The sequence below is a fragment of the Mycteria americana genome, chromosome 1, assembly GCF_035582795.1.
Source record: "Mycteria americana isolate JAX WOST 10 ecotype Jacksonville Zoo and Gardens chromosome 1, USCA_MyAme_1.0, whole genome shotgun sequence".
Classification (NCBI taxonomy): Eukaryota; Metazoa; Chordata; class Aves; order Ciconiiformes; family Ciconiidae; genus Mycteria; species Mycteria americana.
This window is the reverse complement of record NC_134365.1, coordinates 91,008,190-91,033,441: the sequence shown is the minus strand read 5'-3', so window position 1 is coordinate 91,033,441 and position 25,252 is coordinate 91,008,190. Positions and strand designations below refer to the sequence as shown.

Below are 25,252 nucleotides of genomic sequence, written 5' to 3'. Positions count from 1 at the left end.
AGTTTATGACACTGCAAAAGAATGCAACAGAATTTCTTTTTAGGGGCTCTGTGACTTGAAATGGTAAGTGGCTGTTCTGGGCATCCTTCTGACCTAAAAGCTTACTAAATAGAAATTACCAAGGACTTGTTCCTTATATTCATATGTCCCAGTATTCCTGTCACTGTGATACTTACCATGTGGGACTTTCTGTAGAAGTATAATAGTTAGCTGACAAATACTTCATTGTTCACTTCTGGTAACAGACAGTCTGGGTAAGGGGTAAAAGCCAGAAAACAATGTGAAAAAATACTGAATGAATGCAAAATGAAAGAACCATATTGAAAATTAAGTCTTCTGAATAATTAATAAAAGATTTCTTAAGGCGTTATTTTAATAAATTTAATGCCAGTTTTGACTGCTACAAGACATGCTTCATTTCAGTTCTCTGGTGTTCATTGTTTACAAATGTGCTCATGTGTAAGGAAATGAAAACATTTTTGAACAGAAGCAAATCATAGTTTTGTTGCATAATTGGAACACAACAGATAATTAAACCTTCAGTAAATTGAGTGCAATATTTTGATGTCTAAATAACACCACATCATATCCTGAAGCTGCTGTATTTCGTTTCTGTGCAATCTGTTTCTGTGCAATCTGTCTTCCTTTCCGTAATACTACAATAGTGTGTTCTGTCTCCATTACCTGTACAGTATGCCCTCTCTTTTTCAAACGGTATCTTGAGGTATGATGTCATCAGAACTCATAATTTCATTGCACTCTCTTATTAAATTTGTTTCCAGGTGTTTAAATATTTGTGATATGCTGCATAACCAGCATTTGCAATATTTGCCTTAATATCATTTTTTTTTTTTATCATTCCTGTCATCACAAGGTAAGATATTGCAGCACACAGCCAAAGCTGTGTAAAGCACCATTCACTTCTTGAGAGCTGGAGTAATGTTTTTTCCAGTGCTGCTTTGTTCAGTTACATTTATTTTGCTGAATGGTGTACATGAAAATATTTAAACCATAATTCTGCCTTTATATGCTGATTTAAAAAAAGTGCTACAAATTTGCAACATGGTATTAACCAGAAGATGGCATGTTGTTTTCCCTCACTCCTTTTTCTTTCTTACTTATTAACAACTGCCTTTCTCCTTTTTCTGTTGTTTCAGTTAAAGGATCAAGAAAGTTAAGTCTGCCAACAGATCTTAAGACTGATCTTGGTACGGTAGGCGAAAGCCAACAGCTTTAAACTTCCTTACATTCATTGGCAAAACATTTTACCAACTGATTCATGAGATAACACAATAACCTTGGAAGCTTTGTCTGAAATGGCTTTCTAAAAACCACCTATTAACCCATACAGTTCTGTTGGCAGCTCTCAGCATTTTGCTTGTTTAGTATTCATTTATTTCATGTAGACATAATTTGCCAGTCATTACACACTCTGTGTGTAATATTTTACTATGAAAAGGCTCCAGAACTTTTTACACCCTTGAGCCATTATTACTGGTTGTCAGTGATGTTTATCTCTGCCTATAACACCCAATGCATGCGCTAGTCTATGTTCTTTATTTGATGTACAAATTCCATGCCACAACAGTGATAAGACGGTTGAACATCTATATTTTATAATGTCTTTGAACTTCTGAGAAGTCAGATCAGAAATCAATCATTTGTGTCTCAGTCCTCTCCTTGAGACTTACCTCAGCCAACTGTTAAGTACACAGTTTGCTGTAACCTTTTTCTCAATTCTTCTTTAGTATTTCAGTGGAAATGCATAGTGAGAGCAGAAATTTCAGCTCAAAAAACCTAAAATGAAAATTCAACATCTTGCATAACCTAAAAATGTTTGGGGCAGCTCATGCCCTCTTAAATATCCATGTAAAGGGGATTGCTCCTGGCATTTGTGTTGGAATGTGTGGTTCACACAAAGATTTTTATAATTGTCTTTAAATATTCTCAGTCTCAAGGAGTCCTTTCTAGTTTTGCTCTCATGGGAAGTTTCTCATGTAAAATGACTGAAAAAGCCATATAGCCATGCCTCATTACTTCGAGTTTCTTTTTAGAGATAGAAATTAAAGTTGGACCACATCCTTGCATAATGCAGCTGAACTTAATTTCTGTCACTAGGAATCATGTGCATGTATTAACCAATGTAGCACTGTTCCCTGAGGCAAAAGTCAGGGGAATAAATATGTCTTCCACATTATAAATGACTGAGGAACTGGAAAACTGCTAATAGCTCCTGGTAAAGGTTAAGTAAATAAATGTTGAAAAATCATTGGGATATTCAGTCCAGATTGTGCAGACTTCAGTGTACAGAGCGATTTAGTTGAAATAACTTACTCCATCATTAACAGTGGAAAAAAAAATTTGGAGTGGAAAATTGTAATACTCATAATACTCCAGAAAGGTAAAAGGAGTGATGCAGGCAGCTATAGACCTGTAAAATTAATATTTATCACTAAATAAATGGGCAGCTATTAAGAGGGAAGGTGAATAGTTAGAGTATCAAAATAGCCATAGGGTGGGACCTAAGGCTAAACCATATTCTACAGATCAGACTTCTTTTTGTTAGTATTATTAAAAATGTATAATCTTGAAGGACACATAGCATGAAATAGATTCAGATCCTGTATCATAACACAAGAAAAGGATAAAATTGATGTGTAAAAGACTGGATTTATAGGTTTTTAGAAAAGCAAGAAAAAAAATCAATGTAAGTAGAAGTGGTGAGGGCTTTACTACATAATATAAAAAAGTTGCATATCAGAGAAAAAAAACTGCCTTACCATCAGCTTTCCTGTAATCATGCTGGGTGCTGGACAATATTGTAAGCATTGCCTAGAATATATTGACAAATTGAAGGCAGATTTATATATATATATAAAAAAAAGAACAACCAAAAAAACAACAAAAAAAGAACCACAAAACCCCAAGGACTGGGGAGCAGGACAACTATATACAAAAGGAAAGCTGTAAAAGTGAAATAAATTCAACCTAAGAGCATAGGAGGCATGATGATCCATCTTAAATGTAAGACATATGTAGGGAAGTTTGAAGATTAATGGAATACATAATCCTGTCTGTGTTTTGATTCCAGAACAATGATGTTTCTACCATTCATCTATTTACCTGTACTCATTATTTTTTAATAATGTAAAACAAGTTAAGTATAAACTAAAAATAAGTCTAAGAAGGTCTATTTCAACATCTTGCAGAAACTAGTGAAACTCCATTAATTTCAAAAGCTTCATACACACCGAAAGGTATTATCAAATTGTCACTTAGGCATTCTGTTTGTTGTTACTGCCACAGCTATTGGGTACTCTGTACTCATGTTACCGGGAAGCCTGGTGGATTGCTAAGGATAAAGCACGTGGAAGCAGCATTCAGTGTATAAGCTGGCAGATACACATGGCTAATCAACTGCAGAGGAAGGTTTAAAAAAAAAACTGAATCAAAACAAAAAAACTTGTTTCACTTCCTGACTGTCTGAGAAGGGCAGAAGATTCTTGCTAATTATTCTAGCCATTAAAACTGTGTTAAATTATAGATTGCTTAGTTTACAACAGGCTGGAAAAAGCCTCTCTCTCTCAATGTAAGGAGCTACATTTAAATTAAAGTTCCTGGAAAAGGTGAAGAATAATGTCTGCATTTCATTTATTTCTGCTCCAAAATGTCCTGGATACACTGGCAAGAGCTCTTAGAGATTATTTATCCACTGTTTGGCTGTTGCCTGAGATTGTACCCGTAGTCTGAATATTCAGAGGATAACAATACTCTCTGGCCCACACTTCTTTTAAAGATATTCAGGTCACCACTTTCAAATGATAAGATATTGTACATCCATCCTATTGGCTCTGGCTCATAGCTTTTCATAGAGTGCTGATACATCACCTACTCTCAGCACCGACTGCAGCTAATTGGGAAATACGTTAGCATTTGGCACCTTACAGTTCTGCTCCCTTCTTAGGATCTGGCTCATGTAATGTCCTTCCTTTCACTTTGAATTGTAATAGTAGAGGTTAAGTAGAAGTTAAATCTATTTCAGGTGGAGGTGCTGCCAGTACTGAGAATTGCTTGGGGAGTAGTTTGCTAGCATTTAAGGGAATAATGTGTGATCTGATGACTGAGGGTGTTCTAGTTAAACCTTGTCAGGATTTTTATGACTTAAAGGTACTTTGGGACTCCATTTTGACCCTTATACGGCTGATAATTTAGTTGACCTTTTTGTTTTGATGTAGTGATTATTATCTATACTTGCTGAAGAACTTGTCACCTGTGGATGCCGTATCTCCACAGAGAAATGTGAGAATATGCCATATGTGGAGATATGTTGAAACTTTTTGATAGTTTTAGCTACTGCAGATCACAGTAACCCAATGTTTATTGGTAGATACTGGTAGATTTTAAGTGGAGTGTTCTGTACTAGTTTTTCTGGCTCTGGATATGTAATTCTGTTTACAATGCCAAAGAACATTTCAGAAAATTTGAAATTATGAGAGTTGCTTTCCTCCTTGGTCTGACATTTTTAGAAAAGGCAATTCAGACATCCAACTTTAACAATGCTTTTCTTGAATGCTTTGGCAATATACATTGAAAATTATATGTATTCTTACATGCAAAGGATTTTATGGACTGTCCAGTGCGTGTCTCCTTCCAGAAGGGTAGAGTAATTTCTGTTCACTTTTCAGTCTGAAAATACCAGCTGAATTGAGGAATCATCTGAACTCTGCTTGTAGTTAAAATCATAGCATAATTAAGGTTGGAAGGGAACTCTAGAGGTTGTCTAGGCCATCACCCTGCTCAAAGCAGGTCTAGTTAGACCAGGTAGGTCAGGGCAGTGTCCAGTTGAGTCTCAAATGCCTCCAAGGACAGGGGGTCCACAACCTCCCTGGACGACCTCTTCCAGTGTTTGATCATCCACATAGGAAAAAAGTTTTTCCTCATATCTAACCAGAATTTCCTGTGTTCCAAGTTGTGTCCTTTGCCTCTCATCCGATCAGTGTGCAACTCTGAGAAGTGTCTGGCTCTGTCTTCTCCATATACTCAGATCAGGTAGTTGCAGACAGCAGTAAGGTCTCCCCTGAGTCTTCTCTTCTCAAGGCTGAGAAAAAAAACCTCAGTTCTCAGCTTCTCCTCTTACATCATGTGTGCCAACTCCCTTACCAGCTTGGTGGACCCCTGCTGAACTCATGCCTGTATGTCAATATCTTATTTGTAATGGGGAGCCCAAAACTGAGCACAGGACTTGAGATGCAGTCTGACAAGCACCAAATAGAGGGGAAGGATTACATCCCTCATGCTGCTGGCTATGCTCTCGCTGATTCAGTGGAGGATGCGGTTTGCCTTTTTTGCTGCAAGTTTGATCACTATTAAGATGAAGAACATTGTGGGTTGAATTAAAAGCTTTCACTGTTACAGAAATGGCTTTAAACATTTGGCCTCTCTGCTATTTCACATTTTCAGGTTTGGATTTTGATATTCTGTAGTTAGGACCCTACTAGACAAAAGTCTGTTTCATCTGCTGAAGGTCAGGTGTATGGCCGCACCAGTTTCTTCCTTAATTAAATAAGAGAAGGTTTATGGTCAAACATTTTTAAAAGAGAACCTGTGTTAATGGATATATTAGCACTCTGCCAGTCCAAATGTCCAGAATAAAAAAAAGCAACAAGAGTTGATGAACAGGTTAACTCTGTCAACCATTACAGCATAATAGGCATGTGCTGTGTGGTTATATTTCTAATGCAGAAAGGGGCTGTGTTCTGACTTCTAATGCTTCCAGATTTTTTTAAAAAAACAACAACAACAACAACAAACCAACTGTTCTATACGGGAGATTTAACAAGCAAGTAGTTTAAAGGAAAGGTAAGTGCTTAAAATTGTCAAAATGATACCATAACTAAAATGTTTATAACTGATGCAGTTAAATGTAGTCATGAAGGAAAGGCAGTAAAATTTGTTAGCTGAAACAACAAAACAAGCAGTAAAGATTATCATACATTTAAGAGTTGATAATAACAAAATGATATGCAACTGTTAGGCTCATAGTGTAATACATATTCACTGTTCCTAAGTTCTCTATTTTTACCTAAAGAAGAGTTCCTTACTGAGGACTCTCAAAGGTAAGTCATTTTCCACTCTTTTCAAGCAATGCAAACACATATGTAGTATTCTTCCATTCTGTGATCTTTGTACACTTCTCAGGTTGTAATACTCTCCAGCAGTCAAAATCTGGGGCTACACATAGATTTACCAGACCTGCCTGGACCCAGAGGTCCTCTATAGTAAGTAACTTGGATTGGGATTGAGCTCTCACACAGACTGTCATCTCTAGGCAGAGACTTGGGCATGAGACAGATGGTCCTATCTCCTTGGTTGGACTTAAAGCAACATCCAAAGTCTTAGTAACTGACCTGTGTGTACAAGCAGAAGAATATTTACAAAGTAATAATTTTCCACGTGTAATTATTTTGACAACAAAGTGATAACAAAAGAAGGATAAATAAGAACCCTAAATCAGAAGTTATCAACTATAAAATCTGGTTTTGCAACATTAAAATAAGAATGAACAATTGTTACTAGTTTATTTATTACAATAACCTGGTATGAAATCTGTCAAAAATCTACAATGCACAATGTTAACAAGTTTGGAAAAACTTGGATTTTTTTAGAATTGTTTGATTGCTGCATAAAAATTATATGTAAACTTAATTATATTTGGAATGCCTTATTTGACCATGTCTGTGTCTTTTACTGTTGAGTATTTGCAAGCAAATTATTTATATGTTAGTATCAATGGAGTGGTGCTAGCTCAATTATTTCAGACATTCTTACCTCTAGTTAAAAACAATTATTTTTTGAAAAGTCAGGGGAAGAATGTCCAGAAGAATCTAGTTAGAATAGCGTAAAAAACACTTTTGTTGTAATTATCTTGCATTTTGTTAATTAATTTCAGATGGAAAGGTGGAGTTTTGTTTAGAAAGTCTCCAGTTTGTGTCATGCTTTATTTTTGTCATGTTCAAGTTGAAAAAATGTTTCCTGTCCAACATCTTTGAAGAATTTTTCATTTTTAGAAACAGAGAATTAAACCCAGATTATCCAATCTTGATAATGCAGGTGCAATGCTACTAATAAGGGGTGGTCAGGACTAGTTGATATCCTAGGTGGTCTTGTGGTTCATCCACTCTACTTGCATGTTTCAGTGTTGTCCTCTGTGCAGCTCAGGATGTATCACATTTCATGCTTATGTTTCAGAATTAAATCAAGTTTTCTGTCTGTGTTTTCCTGTTTACTGTACAAAGCATAGCAACAATTTATGTTACATTATTCTGTTGAGGCACACTGAGTGCTGTGTACTTTTTGAGACAGTCAGTCCAGTAGTGTGGTGTTATATGATCACTAAATTCCGCAGAGGAATCTGAGGAGCAGAGTTAGATCCAAGTAGTCCAAATTTTCCCACTGTTCTCAGGAAACAAAGCTAGATTTATTTTTAGATTTGCACTGGCAGGTTTGGTTTTTCAGATATGATAATGTAGAGGTGATGTTATGACATACGGTAATATATTCTTAGTGTTCTTCATTTGGATAGTGTTTATTTTGTATTTTGGTTTCATTGTTCATAATTGCAGGCAAAAATACTAGTTTTAAATGTGGCTCTGTCAGTGACAACATACTTAACATTTTCAACTACTTCACAGTATTTTATTTCTCTGAAAAATAAATCTGTTCACCCTGCTTTCAAAAAAATGATGATATCTAGGATCAAGGGCATGATAGGAGTTCATTACCATAATAAGAATACCATTATATTACACAGGCAGTATATTACAATGACAGCACACTATACTCTTAGCGTGGACCTAAATGTACTAGCAGTATGTCAATAGGGCAATTCATCCTTCCTCTTCAAACTGATGAAGACATGATGGTAAATATACAATTTTGCTGGCAGTACATCTGTACTAACCTCTTCTGCTAGGGCTCACACTTCCTCTCCTGCCTGGGTGGCAGAACTACACAAAGAGAAGATTGTGAACCTGACTTTGTAAGGGATTTTCTTTTAAGAATAATTTGTTAAAAGTTTAAGGTGTCAGTCTATATTCTCACTAATGAATGATCACACTACTTTTACACAAATTTTGGTTATTTTCCATGCAAACCTGCGACTGTTCTTCAGGCCATTTGTACAGCTATGACATCTCTTTGTTTCTTGATTTAAATGTGTATCTCTTTGCTGTGTAAAGAAAAAAGGTTAGTCACACCCATAATTATTACCCAAGATCTAATTTATTGATAATACACAAAAATCCCCCAGTGGAAACAGATGGACTTTTCCTCCCTTTAACAGCAGAGATTGTATTCCTCAACATTTGTTGAGGAGATTCTCTGGGACTCATTTTTCAGGTTCTTTCTGCTCCATATTAAAGCATCTCTTTCTGGTCCTCTTGCTTGCTCTTTTATTGATTACTTCCTTACAACTTAGGATGATATTATAATGCTTCTAATTAGTTGTATTTAAATTCCTTTGTTCTCAGCCTCTCTCAGATCATTAGTAAGAACTGGTTTTCAGCTAGTTTTTCTGTGTGAATTTATCCCTTTGTTAGAACTGAAAAAAATGTTTGGTCTTTTATTATTATTATTTGTTATGTCTAGCGTAACACAACTTTCTAGGCAGCAACTGCAAATGCACGTTTCTCCTTTGTTACTGACATTTTGAATACATTTGGTTTTAACAAGGGTTCAGCTTTTCACTGGTAAATCGTTGGTTCCTTTTGCTTTTTGCAGAGGTCACCGAGTAGTTTAAAACAGTTGTATGACAGGGCAGGTTGTGTAACATATACATGTTACTGTGTGTAAACTAAAATCAGCATATGTATATATAATACGCTTCCTGTCTGTATAGTACTCCTCGAAAAAATTAGATTAAATTTGAGGCTCTCCAGCAGGCTTGCTGCTGTCATGTTGCACATTGCGTCTCTCAGAAGGCATCTCTCAGTAGTTTCATCAAGTTCATAGTAACTAATGTTACTTCTTCAGTTCTTCTTAATCCCATCATCTCACTGGTATTTGTTGTGACACACTGGCCTTCCATCCAGCACAGTTCTGTCTCTTTTTTTAAGCAGTTTTTGGGGTGCACACTGCACTGAATGGTGCTACTGTCTGGTAACAGGGATAGCTAAAGCATTTTTAATTCATATGGGTAATGCCATGAGCCCAGACAAAGGCAACAACCAGGACCTGCAGTGTAGGAGCAACACGTGGAGAACATTAGCAAATTTTATGTCATTAACTTCTCTTTTATATATTTTCATACATCTTAGATACAATTTGTCACTATCTGCTTTATTAAATCAGTGGAGTTAAATCAGTATAAAATGGACTAATGTATTGTAGCCTGGGGTAATCTGCTATGATTACTTCCAATGGCTTGCATGAGCCTTACATTTTTAAATTAATGAACAGAATAGCTACAAACTGAGCCCTGGCTATTTAGTTCACTATCCACAAACAGGAGAAAAGGCTGCTGCCCTGGCAGAATGGGATGGCTGTTACACAGTCTGGAGACTGCTTCAAGGATAACCTCTGCTGAGCCAGGCTGCCCAAATGTAGTGCATTAGTAACTCTGGTACTTGCTGCTGGAATCTAGGAGCACTAGAGAGTATAATGCAAATTCCCTTGACCTCATGGGCAGCAGCACCCATCGGAAGGGATAGGAAGGCGATGGCAAATGCAGTGGTGGAAAAGGGTAGAAAAGAGGAGGGGGCTTTTTGTGCAGTGCTTTCTCCCCAAGCAACTATTCTCTGCCTTCTCCAGAAGAAGACCGAGTTAGGAGCTGTTGCACTATTGCATCAACAGCACAGAGCAATCCATGCACTGCTTCTTAAGTACCAACGTTAATGTCTCTGATATCAACTGGTGCTCAGTATCAACTAATATTTCTGATATGAGAAAAGCCCCAGTGACCACATGACAAAAGCAGTAAGCCAGCAAGGAAAAAAGTTAAAATGTTGTTCTTCCTTGCAAATCGAACAAAGCTGGAAAAAAGCCAGGTTTTTACAAGCCTCTTTTATCTGTCCTTTGGGGTGATTGGAAGACCTCTCTCCTGGCAAAGGAGGATCAGATGACTCGGCTGTCAGAGGGCTAGTAAATCATTGCAGTCATTTTGGCAAAGGGTGATAGCATGAGCATCCTCACAGTCTCCCTTAGAAAGTACAGTGTAGGAAACTAGTATTGCTTTTTTCTTATCACTTTTCTTGCACACTTCATTTTTTTCAGACAATGCGGTAAGGAACCTTTTCTTAAATAGTACATAACCTTTCTTTAGAAACATTTTGTATCACTGAGCTGATACCGCAAAAAACTTGAGAAATTAATTCTTAATACACACATAGGATTTTCTCATAGATTTGGGTGGTCTTTTTCTGCTTGATTCTTACCAGCTTCTCATCAAAAATGTTGCAGTTGTATTTCCCATAATTATATTACTCTTTGTACAATGTCTTTTTGGTTTTACTAAGGTTTGAAAAGCTGCATTGCTCCTTGTTGTATACATTTAAAAATAATCATACCTAATCAGAAGAACAGAACAGTGTTAAAATACAGAAAAGTGTGTAGCTGATCACTAAAATCCCTCTTCTGGTCATTGTTGTAGCACTCCCTAACATTTCACCAACCTCAGCACTTGAAGGGATATCCCTGCAGCTTCTAGGATAAGGCCTGATTTTTTTTCTAGCTTTGCTTATTCAAAAAAACATTGTTGAAACAACTACAGGGATTTAGGTGCCCAGATCCTACTGATTGTTTTTGTTTAATTTGGACTTTTGAAGGTAACTGAGACAAGCAGGCATACTAAGAGAAACATAGCAGCATTTGTCTTAAAATTTGGCATAGTGAATAGGGATTTAGATTAATTGTGCCCATTCTCTACAACGTTCAGGGAAAGGGACTCACAAATGTTGTTGATGTTTCTATAGAATATGATTCTTTTTTACTCTGTTATGTTCCTCACCACTTCCTAGGATCCCCCTGGAGATAATTAGATATCATGCTGAAACTCCTTCACACAAACTGAATTTTGAAGAAAGGAAGCAGCTGGATGAGGATGTGTCTGTTGCTGAGGTTGAACAGTCAGCCTGTGCCCTTGAACAAAGCCCCCAGTCTCAAAGGACTTTCTACTGAAATATATGAATAGTTCCAGCATATTTTGGAAAATTCCCTAACTATAAGTTGAATGAATCATCCACATCAGTTTTATATCTGCTGTTAGCTCAGTTAACAGCCATATATTAAGAAACATTATAAGAATCGTGAAAGTTGTGTCTCCTACAGAGCCACCTCATTATGTAGTACAGGTACTAAATTGCTTTCTAAACTATAATTCTGAACAATTCTTTCCAATTTTGTTCATTAAGACTGAACTGCTTTCACATGGAAAGGACATGACTTACACATTGGAAGACTACATATAATAGCACACTGTATGCTGTATTCAGTATAGAATCTGTTTTAACATCTGAATATAGAAATAGCTTTTCATCATGTACAGTGGAGCTATCATGGTATGGTAACCAAGAAATAAATTTATCTTGGTATATTAACATTCATCTTTTCCTTGGATACAATACAAATCAAAGAGAGTTAACCGAATATACTTATATACAGAATCTTAAAGACTAATCTAGTTCTCAGATATAAATAACCTGACATTTAAAATGAAAGCAGAAACTCCAAGCTTGTCCTTACCTATAATATTGAGCTTCCATAGTTTTGAGTAGAAATATTCAGTGTCCTTGCATAAGTCTGACTTTTTGTTATGCTTATTACCTGCTGTTTACTTAAATTAGTAAGTATGAATTACCTGCTGATCAAAAATAATTCAATTATACCTGAGTGTATATCCTTTCATATGTTGAGGGGAAAATTGTGTTCAGTAATTCTTCTCATGTTGCCTTACCCAATATGAGAGGAAGAAAAATATCGCATGAATGTTTTATAGTCCAGTCCAACCCACTCTGAACTCTGATCTAAGCCTTGATCAGTGAATTGTTGTGGTTTAAAGACCTGTTGCCAGTAACGAAGAACAAACAAATGTAGGCAGAGTTTAAAGCACCCATGTTTTTTTCTCACCCCATCAGACAGCAGCATGTGCTGTGCTGATTGACCGTGGCCTCTAGCAGGGGTTGAAGGACTTAGCCTCATATCTTTAGATCTGTAGCAGACAAATCAATTGTTCGGCAGTCAGTTTCCTTAGCAGTAAAATAAATTGAGGTGGTATATAAAGAATAAAATACTTGGCAATATTATGGCTAGTTTCATAATTACCCCAAAGAGTGCTAGTTGGCTGCCTGTTTCCTGCAGCTTCAAATCAGGTAGGGAAGATGTCTAGCTCTAAATTCTGTCCTGTAGTAAATTACACTTGCAGTTCTTTATGAGAGCAAAAAGGAAAGATAGTTTTCAAATTTATTTGGTATCTGTTAGGAGACACAACATCAGGGCTGCCAGTGTTACCAGCAGTATCTTGATAAATTGCCTGTTCACATAGGTCAACAAAATGCTGTGGGATCTGCAGCTGTAAGAACATGTACCAGTTTATGTCCCTTGTTTTTTTCAAAGTATACCTTAAAGATATCATGAGTTATTCTTACATATACATGCTGGATCGATAAAACAAATAAGTAGTTATTCTCAGAAGATTTGATTTAACCCATTCTTAAATATCAGAACATACATCTCTCCTCCAATCTGAATTTTGGGAGCTGGTGCTTTACCTAGCACTTTTTCCATTCACTTTCCAGATCATGTGAATGGTCACTGTACAAGTCCAACGTCCCAGAGCTGCAGTTCAGGAAAACGACTTTCCAGCGCAGATGTCTCAAAAGCAAACCGCCGAGGGCCTGGGAGGCCCCCCTTCAGAAAAGCACAGTCTGCAGCCTGCATGGAGATTTCTCTCCCAGTCACCACAGAAGGTGGGTGGCAATGAATATTTGGCTAGATATTTGTGAATTTCTCACCGGGTCTGAAAGCAGATAAGTTTAGCATGATCCTTGTCCTAGTCATTGCCCTGAACTTCTGTCTTCATCTGACTGTTTAGAATTAGAACAACCCCTGTGTGTTAGTGTTGTTACTAACAAGCCTGCTCCTGAGCTCTGTGCTGCCTAGGGATGCGGTATGCTGAACCTCGCCGAACTCTTACAGCCGTCCCCTCGCCTGTATGGTTCGGGTGCTTTGTTCCAGAACAGCAATTGTTCATAGCAGCTTATGTACAGTTATTGTGACAGCTAGTAGTACTAATGTTTTAAACTTTCATTGTCTCTACTTATCAAGCCTGAAAATGAGTAAGATATTTTTAGAATGTGAGTTCAGGCTTTGCACATATATATTTATTTATTTATTGGTACTGAAGACCTTATAAAATTCCACAATTGCTGGCCACCATTTACAGTAAAATTATAGCCCATAATCTAATCATTTTTTTTGTATTTATAATAAGTTTTTTCCTTTAATGCTTGAAAAAAGTCTTCAAATCTTGATCTACCTGAGTGCAGAGTCTCAGTGAAACTGAGAGATACAAAGTGGACCACACATGGCAATGCATTGTGCTTAAAACTTAGAATAAGCCCATTTTAATTTCAGCAGTGCCAGCTATTTCACTGCAGATCATTTAAGCAGAAGCATTCAGCTGACGTGTTTTTCTTCAATCTTGATAGTGTTCCCACTCTGCTGTTGGTGTCCTTGACCCTTGTCTCCCAGGCTTCCAGCTCCCCCACATTCCTGCAATAGAACAATGCATTGGTTGTACAGAAAAGCTTCGGTCTATCAAAAACTGAAAAAGCATAGCAATGAAATAAATTGTGTAGGACTGTAGTGTCGGTTGTATTCAATTTTAGTAATAACTAAAAATGTAATAGTATTTAAATAAGAGCAATTATAGGGTTTAATATTTTGATAATAAAATAATTCATTTTAACAATTAACTCTTTTAAAAATCCAGGTTTTAATTTTAATCAGGTTGCAGAATGATGTCCTAAGTGCCTAAGAGATAATAATCTCCTGTGGCTATTGTCTGGGCTGTAGCATGGCCTGAACCCCCCCTGATGCTGTAAGTGATAGGCAATCGACAACCCCACAACCCTAGCCCTCTGTATTGCGAGGAGCATTTGTACCCTAACCTGCCCACCTGCAAAGCTGTCTGCACCACAGAAGTTCTTTACAGCTGGAACCAGTAGTCCCTAATTTTGCTGATTGTTAATGGAGACAGAGCAAGGGGAATTATATCACTCAGAGTGTCTAATTTTGTATTTTTAAATGCAAATTAATGCAAATACATTTGTTACTAGTGGCAAATTGCTAGAATCTTTGATTTTTTTTTTTCTTTATGGTAACATAAAATAGCAAATTCTTTCTCGGCCTTTCTTCTGACTACCGTGAGGATCACACAACAGAAAAATAGTGTCTACATATGTGAGACCCTATAAGAAAACATCCTAATTTGGCACAGAGGGTTCCAAGATTATGTTCTTGACTGGAATGGAGCTGATATACCAAAGTCTGTTGCAGTGTCCTCTAGCAGCTCCTTCCATTTGATTTAAGAACAGCATTTACATACATTCATCCATGAGACACAGAGCAAACTATGGTTAGAGGCTCTTTGCAAAATGGCTGTGTTCACTGAAGGTGTTACCATCTTCCAGCTATGTCATTAGGTCTCTGGTAGAAGTCATCTCCCATCACCAGAGGCTATCACACCAGAACAGATACTGATGGAAGAGGGATCCTTCGAGTTGTCCCTTTCTGCTTAAGTACAGAAACATTTAGCTTAAACAGCTTTCTATATTGGATTACATTATCCAACTCCCTTTGCACTAAAGCAAATGAGAAGTGCCCACATGATCTATTTTTCTGACTTTACTAGGCAAGTATTAACCTTCTGCAGAGGAACAGGGTCAAAAACTTGGGAGTAATGACATTTCAACTGGCACTGCTGTTTCTTCATTGACCATCCAACCATCTCTTCTTTAGGAGAATGTTACAGTATCATGGACACTTCAAAGATTAAGTCATAGGCTGAACAGCAAAAATGTTAAATTGCATTGTAGGCTTCCTATAACATATGGCAAAATGTAATATTCAGCAATTAGTTATAAGGAGTAATCCTGCTAAATAATAAACTACTATAAATTTCAGTTTTAACTTGCATTAATTAATGGCACCTTTGTGAACATTGTACTAAAGCAGATTTACAGAGCTCTGAGGTGTTTATAAATTCCTGTGCATAAGGGTAGTTTTCATTTGTGTAATCACCATTTTTTCCTCCACATTAGTTATTGATGATGATCATAACATAACCCTTTCATCTACTTCTATGCACTACACAAATATGGTAAGTACCATTGTCACATAATAACTCGTGGTGGAAAATATATCACCACCACAGTAGTTTCTATTGCTGTGTTGTTTTCTTCATCCTATGTAGTACCAAACTCTTCTGGAATTGGTGTATGCAGATACTGCTGCAATATCAGCACTACATATACATAACCAGGCCACAGTGCTACCTAATTCTTTTATGCTTTGTGTTTTCTTTTTTCCTCCCATCCTCCCAGAGTAAGTAGGGTCACTGGCAGGCAGAACCTACAACCCCCTAAAATCCCACTGACCCTTGTGTACAAAACATTTAGTAATACAGTGATACTTTTGATGGCATGATGATGCTTTCTGCTTATCTGCATCATGAAAGATTCAGTTTATATTGTTCATAACTACTTATAATACTTATCAAGTTTAATATTAAGTATATCTCTTTCTAGAGATAGTCATCTAACTTCCTTTCAGGGACATGGAGTAAATTAAAGTAAGTGACATAAAAATCCCTATTTAAAAGTATCAGTGATGTCACTTAAATGTTATTACAACTCTCAGTAAAGTCAGTGAAATGACTGCTGCAAGAAAGAGCCAGACAGTCTTTAGAGTAATTTATACTAACATGTAATATGATGGAGCACAGTTTGGGTTTGTCCTTGAGTGTGTGGGTTTGTGTACAAGTCACCTTTCAGCAGGTCTATAGACTAAAATAATTTTCTGATTATTTATAGTCTCTTGTTAAAACAAAGCCATCTGTCCAACTTGCCTAAACTTTTTTTTAGATGCCTGTGGTATTAGTCTTTTGACTTCTAGCTCTACTAACTGATCTGTCTGGAATGACTGACATTCCACTGTTCTTCATGCATCTTGAATTTCTAGACATACTGTTTTGGCAAGTGGTTTGATTTATTTCTGAAGGTTTTTATACTAAATAATATGGTGGAAGGTGGTATGGTCCTTGAAGGATTCTTAGGCTGGGGGTAAGGAGGAGGGTGAGGGAGAAGGAAGATGAGAAGTTAAAAGGTTTGAGAAAGAATATACTGAGAATAAGCATTCTCACCAAAATGTGGAACTGGCTTTGAGCAAAACGTTCTGATTGGGCTGTTCCAAAATAAAATGAAAAAATCCTCTGTGTGCTAAGAATTTATTGGCTACTTAGGAGTATATGCTGCAATAAACAATAGATCTGTTCACAAGAAATGATTTTTTTTTTAAATATATATTCTCATGTGGTGAATCAAGATACATATTTTACATCCTCGCTAGAGAGGTAGTATTTCAGGTTAGTATTTGGTAGGATTTTATTATTCTACCTGAGTAGACTTTTGATTAGAGATTGCTATTTTAGTAGTGTTAAGCACTTTTTATACTTAAAAAAGAAAAGCCTTTGTGTGTGGATAGATGGTTCTTACCTTTTCTTAAGTATCTGAGGCACTGATAACACTTGGACATTTTTTAATATGCTTCCAGTTCCTGCTCTTTACAACCTCTTCTAATTGATTTGATTAAAAAGATAATACACTTTGGTGACTAATCATAAGATACCTATTTAGAATAATAAATCTGTCTTCCCCTCTCACATTGGATTTCAAAATCTACTTATTTAAATCTGATCTTTTGATACAATAGGAACTCTATTTCCAGCATTTTCATCAAGTGTATTTTCAAGCAACTTTCACACAATAAATTCTTCCGACTTCATTCCTGTTAGCTGATTGTCAAGATTTTGCTGACTCTTACCTTTTTATATGTGCAGAAGGATTCCTGATATAGAAAAGCATTTTTGAAGAATGTCTTTGCAATGATGAATCATAGGAAGAAAATGGAGGGAGGGGGGTGTCTTGTTTTCTGCTGGTCAAAATATTGTAAACTGTTCAGTTTCATAAAGTGCTGATATTTCTTCCACACTCATAGAAGAATAATTCCAAAGCCAAGTAACTAGCCCAGGAGTGGTGTCTATGCTTGCATGGTTACTTCTACTGCTTAAACCTATGTCTTTCCCAATATCCTCATCTAACACGGAAAAACTTGAAAAGCTCTAAAGCTTTTTAAACTCAAGTAGATTTTATTCCAGGCTAAAGATTATTGCTGTTTCAGTTTCAAAGCCTGGTATTTTTTTTTTCCCCAAACAACACTGGTATCTAGATCAAATAGCTCGTTATGGTTATATTTTTGTCAATAATTAGCCAGACATTTAATACAGCACTTCTCAAATACCATTTATGCTATTTAAAATGTTACATATTTTCCTATAGTATCTTGTGGTTTCATAAATGCAGTATTCTCACAGCTATGCTAATAAATTCTGTAGTTGCTCAATATTCTATATCTAATTTTAGCAAGAAATTAGAATTTGGCAAGTTCTTAATAGCATATTATTGATTCTAAACAATCTTGTTTTCACATACTTTTGAGTAAGCTGTTTCTTCCTTGCAATAATATAAGAATTTATTTGCATTATTATCAAAACCACAAATATAGGAAATTCCATTGTTAAACTTCTAAATTCTAAACTACTTCTAGTCCTTTTTGACAGAAGTTTTTGAGATTTTTAGGAGTTAGTGATTAGATTTCTTTGATACAGCTTTCTTGCACAGGGTATAAACTACATTTTTATTATCAAGTTAACATTGTGCTTTTAAATATCAACAGCAATAAAAAATATACATGAATGTGAATTATTCTTACTCAAGAAAATCCTTACACAGATCCAAAACAGTCCATCTTAGTCTAAGAGCTAATACTGCATAGTTGTTAAATCTGTTAAAGCCCCCTTTCCATCTAGAACAGCAGAGATCCCAGCCTGATCAAGAATTTCGGTGTAGGTGAATAGGCCCAAAACATCTGCTCTTCTTCTGCATAGGAAAACAAAATCTGTATTTCAATCGAATTTTTAATTGTAATTTTAGATTAAAGAAAACACTGAATTAAAGAAAACAGTGACGTTAAAGAATAAAAATAAAATTGTTGTGGGAGGGAACTCAGTGTGGTTATACTTGTATAGCTGGTGGGTATATGGATGTGTGCACAGGTACATATGCTGGCACGTAGTCCTCTTTGCTTTAATAAATTACAACTAACTCTGAGAAGTCTTTCAGATTTGGTACTTCTCGGTTTTTGCTTTTTTCAAGTATTCTGCTTTTTTAAGCCACTTTGCATTCTCCAAAAGGTTCTCTCTGCCATGACTTGTGAGTTGCCATCAAGAGCTTGTGCTGGCAGAAAAAACTCTGCCAGTTTTTTCCTCCTTGCCTGCAGTCACACAGAAATTGGAGCATTCTGTATATGTATGTCCATATGTGGTTATATCATACGTCTTAGGAAGAAAGAAAAGGCAGAGTGGTGTTTTTCCTTTGAAAAACTTGTGTTTGGAAATCTATTTTCTCCCACGAGCAGTGACAGAAAGCTGTCTTTTTTTATTATTTTTATTTCCTATTATGTAGTTTTTAACTAGTCCAGCTTAATCACCCTTGACTAGAAAGGCCATTTAGATCTTAGTAGTACAAACTTGCCTCTAAACAAGGAATCCTAACAAGGATTTGCTGTGCATTGTAATTTTCTAGGAATGCTAAGAGCAGAGTCTTTGCATTGCTTTAGCTTTTCTTTAAAATAATTCAATTTCAGCATTTACCTCAGCTTTTTGGATGAACTCTTTTGATTATACGTAGTTAAGATTTGATATAGAGCACTTGAATTGAAATGTCACTGTGAGCTGGCAAAACGAACCACTCAAGAATATTTAGTAATTATCTTTAATAACCTTATAAAAAATTCTATGGCAAGTACAATACAATTTCCATTTTAATAGATCCAGTATACTTCTATAGTTGAAGTTTTTCTTTTGTGTCTGCACATAGAATGACTAAAACTGTTTGGGGGATAAGTTGTTTTGTCTCTTGCGTGATTTTGTCCGATTTCTTTTGGAAATGGGTAGTATTTAGTAGATGCTATATACTTTAAACTTCTTTTGTTATTCAAAAGTATTTGTGAGGATCACCATAAGAGGCTTTGTAGACAGCCTGGCAGAGGCTTCCGGATTTTTTTCCTGCTGGATTTTGGTTTAGGTTTTAGGGTTCTAGGGCACTGAGTTTTTTTAGGCTTTTGGTTTGGTTTTTAGATTCAGCAAATTTTACAATAATTTTTTGAGTATGTATGTCAGCCTGTTACTTTGGTCTATTGTTACTATAACAAGGTTTCCAAAGTCTTAGGATCAGTATTAGCTTAATCAGTATTAGCCTGTAAATATGTGTGTGAAGCCATAGAGAAGGGCTGATATTTGCTCTCATACATCCAGTATGCTGTAGTCAGGGTCTGGGAAATATGATACGGAGTAGTTATCTTATAAAAAGTCTGCAGCCTGAGGAACCAGGCTCAGCTGATGTCATGCTATGTATTGCAGTATTTCCTGCATAACTTCTGTACAATTTATATCAGTTTTTCTCTTGTCAGTTATGGCTATACTGTTATGCTGTCTGCAGCAGTGCTGTATGCATAGCACATTGGATTTTTTTGGACTGGATGAGTGAATGTGACCATTAGGTTTCCCTCCTGTGTGGCGAGGTGGGGGGAGAAGAGGGAGATTTCTGTTTTTATCATTGGCTCCTTTTTTCTTGGGTCTGTTGTGTCTGAAGCCCACATGTGGGTGTGAACTAAGTGACGATGGCCTAGAAGACAATCACTGCAGTTTTCAAAGGTAGTGGTTCCTAGGCCTCCAAGGAAAGAAACAACCTGGTTGCTTGACCTAGAAAAATATTGAAGAAAAAGCACAAAAATTATTCAAAGGCATGGCAGGATACTGCAGAAAGGAAGGGAATAATCTGCTGTCCATGTCTGCTGAGAAAAGGACAGGATGTAATGGACATAAATTACTAAGGCAGCGGCGCGACTTCAGGGAGACAGTGGGGGATTCATTTTGATCACAAGGGAAGTTAACCGCAGAAATGGATTCTCTGAGGAGGTTATTGCATCTCTGGCAGGTTTTCAGAACAGCTCATACTCTTTCCCTTTGCCATGCCTCTCCATATTGCAGAGTGGATGATTTCTGGTAAACTTCCTTGCCCAAGCAGCCAGCCAAACTGACACTTACCTGATCCACTGGGCATGTTACAGCAGTCATGGGACCACACTTCACGAGGCCCCTAAGTGCCATGGCTTTTCACAGATAGGCTTTCATAGCAGATGGAAAAGCCCTTGGCTTGAAATTTTTTTTATTTATTTCTCAGTGAGGGGAATATGGTGTTGGTTCTGCTTGTAAATCATTTCAATTTTGTTAGCATTTTAAGTTACTTTGCATCGTTGTAACTAGTAACAGCAAGAATAATATAATAGGAAACAACTTCGAGACACTATGGTAAGCCACAGCCTCCACTAACTGCTCAATTTGTCACCACATTTCTTGTCTGTGCAGAGAAGCAGGTAAGAATGTTGCATAGAGGACCTGTTCTATATCTAGAAAGTCTGTTCCTGACTGCAGAAAGCTTTATTCAAATAAAAAAAGAAGTTATTAGGAAGTCAAAATTATTTTTTCCTGTATTGAGCAACATGACAGCACTTTTGGGGCACTGCAAACTCAAAGATTTCTGAACAGCAAATTCTGTATGGCTGTAATAAAACACTTGGCACCAAAAAAGGAAGTGTTCCAAGGAAGGATATGCCAGCATCTTCTGTAAGGTTTTCATATCTGTTTAAAAGTATTCAGTTTGAACACTGAACTATAAGATCCATAGATTATTCATGGGGGAATATAACTGTTTCCAGAAGTGACTTGTCCATAGTGCTAAGTTATTTTTCAGTTATGGCAGAGATAAGAGTGTGTGTGCTTGTTTTCTACTGTAGATAAAATAAAATAAAAAACTTCTCTTTTCCTGCTTCCTCTTAGAAGGGAGACATAGAGAGATTTTAAAGGTGAGCAAGGGGGCAAAGCCCAGTCTGCCTGTGATACAGACACATCAAAAATAACGGCAACTGGTCCTGAGAGTAAAGGGGACAATTCAGCCCACCTACCTCAATCCATCCCTTTAGGATGCAGTCTGAGAGGGAGTGCTTCTGAGAGTGGATGTCCTAACCAAATAGATGGGGCATGCCACTTGCCCAGGAAGCCTGGTAGAGGACACGCATAAAAAGTGGGTTGTTATGGCAAGAGGGAGCCCAGTTTCCAGACCCTAGCAATGGCGTTCAAGTTCCCCAGAACACGTTCATATTTTATATTAGGTCCACAGTAGATAAAAAATAGGACCAGAAGGGCCAGAAACCTTAGGCTCAGCCTCTCAGCTGAGCATCATAGCCATTCGGGGCTCAGCTTCCAGGGGAGACATGTTCCTCATTATACCTTGTGGCCACAGATGCAGAAGGCATGGATGGATGGAGTCAGTCCTCTTAGACTGGTTTGTGTCTACAGCTTACGGCCTCCAGCTTTCTGCTGAGTGCTGCAATCACCAGACTGCAAAAAGCCAGTGGAGCTGTTGTCATTGAGACTGAATCATAATCTTTATCAGCTCTAACCACTGGTTTCCCTCAGATGTTTAAGTGAAGTTTAAGTGTGTGTCTGCCTAAATCCGGTCACAACAGAGCTTGCAATGCCCTGTGACCCTGGAAACAGCAGTGGGAGGAGGTTGTTTAAAGATTGAGGCGCCTTGTGAAAGAGCATGTCTAATGGCCAGGAAAGGCCTGGGAAGAAATGGAGAAGAGCCTTGCATGGATGCATGTGAGTTGCTGGTGCCTAAATTCCAACTCTGTTGGGCTAGATAGAGTTCATGTTTGTTTTTTTCTTGGAGTACATTTTCTGTCAGGTTCTAGTAGGATGTTAGGATCCACTTGTTTTCTTACAGGAAGCTGAAATTTTTCCTTGTTTTTAAAACCACCAACTCAATGAAAATGTTATTCTTCTTACATTCACTGAATGTCTAGTCAGTTTTAATTTAAATGATGATTTGATTCCAAGTTAAGCTAATTTCACACTGTACTCTAGGCATGTTAAATTTGGAGGGTGTGTTTTGCACTGCATGCTCAACTTCAGCATTTTTCTGCTTGCTAGCAATTGCTTCAGATCAACATAAACTGTTTTTCTACATCTGAAATAATTTTTGAAACATTTTGGAAGTGGAACACACCGTTGGGTTGTTCCTGGTACTTCTGGGGCAGAATGGAATAGGTGGTGGGCTGTTGTGTATAGAGGACGATTGGAGGGTATAGGAATATTCTGAGATTGTTCAAGTTATGTGATAATAGCTGTTCCAAAAGGTTTTTTTAAAGCAAAGCTTTTCTAACTGTGCTTCAGTTACACAAGCAGAGGATCTATCAGAGGGGAAAAAAAGTGTCCTTTAAAATGCTTTCACTTGCTTTATTATAACATTAACGATTTTGACTTTGTTATTAAATGAACCCAAGGTTTTTCTTCTGTAATGGCTTTTGTCTCCTCCTTATTCTTGGGTACTTCCACATATGAAAGTTATACAACATACCATTCTTTCCCAAACCATCAATGTTATGAAAGACACTTCAGCAGAACGGATATTTTAGGTTGGGATTTAAGTTCTAGAGAATTGTGATGTCTTTGATTAAAAAATATATGTCCAAACTTACTTATAACCTATATCCAAATTGAGCTCTTAGCAATCTGAATGTGAAGTCAGTGCTTGTGTAAGTAAAGGGAAGTGATTCATACAACTGAATATGGAAGTTTGATAGATTACTTACTGTAAAGATCTCTCACACTTCTATCTTCTCTAAAAATGCTTATTTCTACTTCATTTTTAATATGAAGGATAGTTCTGCCCTAACAGTTCCCTTCTGTTTTTAAAACATGGTGAACTAAAACCTAAGCCTGAACTTTTCCATATTCTGGAAATATCAAAATAAAGATCCAAGTCTGGTGACTTGAATCTATTTTCTCTTTCAGGCCTTTATTTGCCATCATTTACATCAGTCTTGTATCAGTATATTCTATGAAGCCATTCAGGTTACATTGCTATAACTGTAGCAACTTCAGGACAATACGTTTCAGAACTTTTTCCAGGGAGGGTCAAGCATCCCACAGGTGTCAGCTCTGTGTAAGCGCAGACGTAGCCACCCTGGTTTGAATGGTCTGCAAGCAGTATATTCACGGGCTTTTCAACATAGTTTTAAGGAAACTTATTTGAGTTGATCCGGTAGGAAATCATTCACAGTAAAACACCAGATTATTATCGCATTGTTTGTGCTTAAGACAACTTCTGCTGCTTTCTAGTGAATTGCTTTATGTGGAATGCAGCTTTAGAGTAGTGCTATTAAAATGTGTTTGAAGATGTTTTTAGCCAAGTAAACGTGCAGTGTTCTTAAATGTGTGAAAACCCTGCAGCGTTACTTCCTGCCCCTTTCTCCTCTGTGTTGCTGAAGCATTGCCGTCAGTAACGTGGTTCAGTCTCTGTGTCTCTATGATGTTACTGTGTGCAAATTCATGTTTGAAGTATAATTCCTTTACTGTATGTTTACACTGGCATTCAGAGCTTTGCATGCTTTCCTGACTATATAATTTTAAAAGTGTCAGATTTCTCTTAAAATTTTAAGATTATGATCCTTAAACTGGCAAATGTTTTAATAGTTTCATTAGCTTCTGTTAGGTCTGATATTTGGGATTAAAACTTTTAGAAATCTCCAAGTGAGGAGAATATAAACCATTTAACTTTGTTTCCAGAATGTAGTAATTTCCCTGTCAAAAAAGGTTGATTTTTAAATGTTTTATAAGCAGATCAATTACTCCCTATGTTAAAACCAGGAAAGGACCTATAAATAGCATCCAAGACACTGACAGTCAATGGCAAAACTCTCCAGTAATGAATGTAAACATTTGCAGTAAAAATGTTGATCTTTGTCACTGGTAGTTTTCTTTCATTCCTCATAACAAGTGATACTTTAATGATTCCTAACTTCAAGAAGAAAATGACTTTATGCTTCTGTGTTAGTGCTAAATCCATTATTTTAGAATAATCAGGATGATAATTTCTTGGAAGAGATGTGAGGATGTGTTCCCCTTACAAAGCCTTTGCTGCAGCTGAGAATAGAGAAGTCAGAACATTCCCGTGAAGATGCACAAGTCAGTGGCATAAATATTTTCATTAGTATCCTCCCTCCTTTATTTTTTTTCTTTTTTTTTAATGCCATGGGTAGGTAAGGAAATTCCAGTTTTATTTCCACTGAACAAAAGGAAGTTAAAAAAAAAAAATCTTTGCAAGTGCTCTGTAAAGGTGACAGTTGAAATACATGGAATCATTTACTCAAATTGTCTTTTTAAATTCTCAGAAAACCCCCAGAGCCTAAATTAAATCTTCTCCTAGACACCAGTGCACTGCAGCGGGACAGCTCTGTCGTGCAAGAAAAGAGCTAGGACAATAACTGCTCAGGGCTGCTTTCATATAAATGTCATGATGACGGTTGGCTCAATTGTTCTTGTCCTTTTGCAATGCATGCGATTTTGTGGCAGTAGGTTACATTTCCAGACGGGCAATGCTTCAGCAATTACATGGAATCAGTACATTCTCACACGACGAGCGTCACTATACTGCTCACACATGGATGAACAAAGGTAAGACTCAAAAACACTGGCTTCGTTTTTATCCTAGCATGTGAGTTGAAGTGTCCTGTGTGTTTCTGTCAGTGAGGTGGGTAGCAAGTTAGAGGTCTTGCAGTTGCTTTGAAATCAGAAGCCTTCTATTTGTATGCTGCTGCTCATAGCTGGAATTTAACAATCAGTCCAGTGTTACGGAGGAAGTTGGTTCCTGAGTGTCCATCTGCATCTCACTAACCCAAACCATGCATAGGACAGGGCTGAATGAAAACATTTTTAAGAAAGCAGGACTACTTTTAGGAGAGTCATGGTATTTATATTGTGCAGCCGTAACCCATGGAATGCAGCTTTTTGAAATGC

At 36.9% G+C, this 25,252-nt stretch overlaps 1 protein-coding gene across 2 annotated transcripts in view; it reads left to right on the top strand.

Moving 5' to 3' along the window:
- STXBP5L (syntaxin binding protein 5L) overlaps positions 1–25,252 on the top strand; it is a 209,973-nt gene that overhangs the window by 172,223 nt on the left and 12,498 nt on the right. For both annotated transcript variants that reach the window (XM_075512032.1, XM_075512023.1), the window contains one exon: positions 12,789–12,959. In XM_075512032.1, coding sequence (XP_075368147.1) covers positions 12,789–12,959 — 171 coding nt within the window. The remainder of the gene's footprint in view (positions 1–12,788; positions 12,960–25,252) is intronic.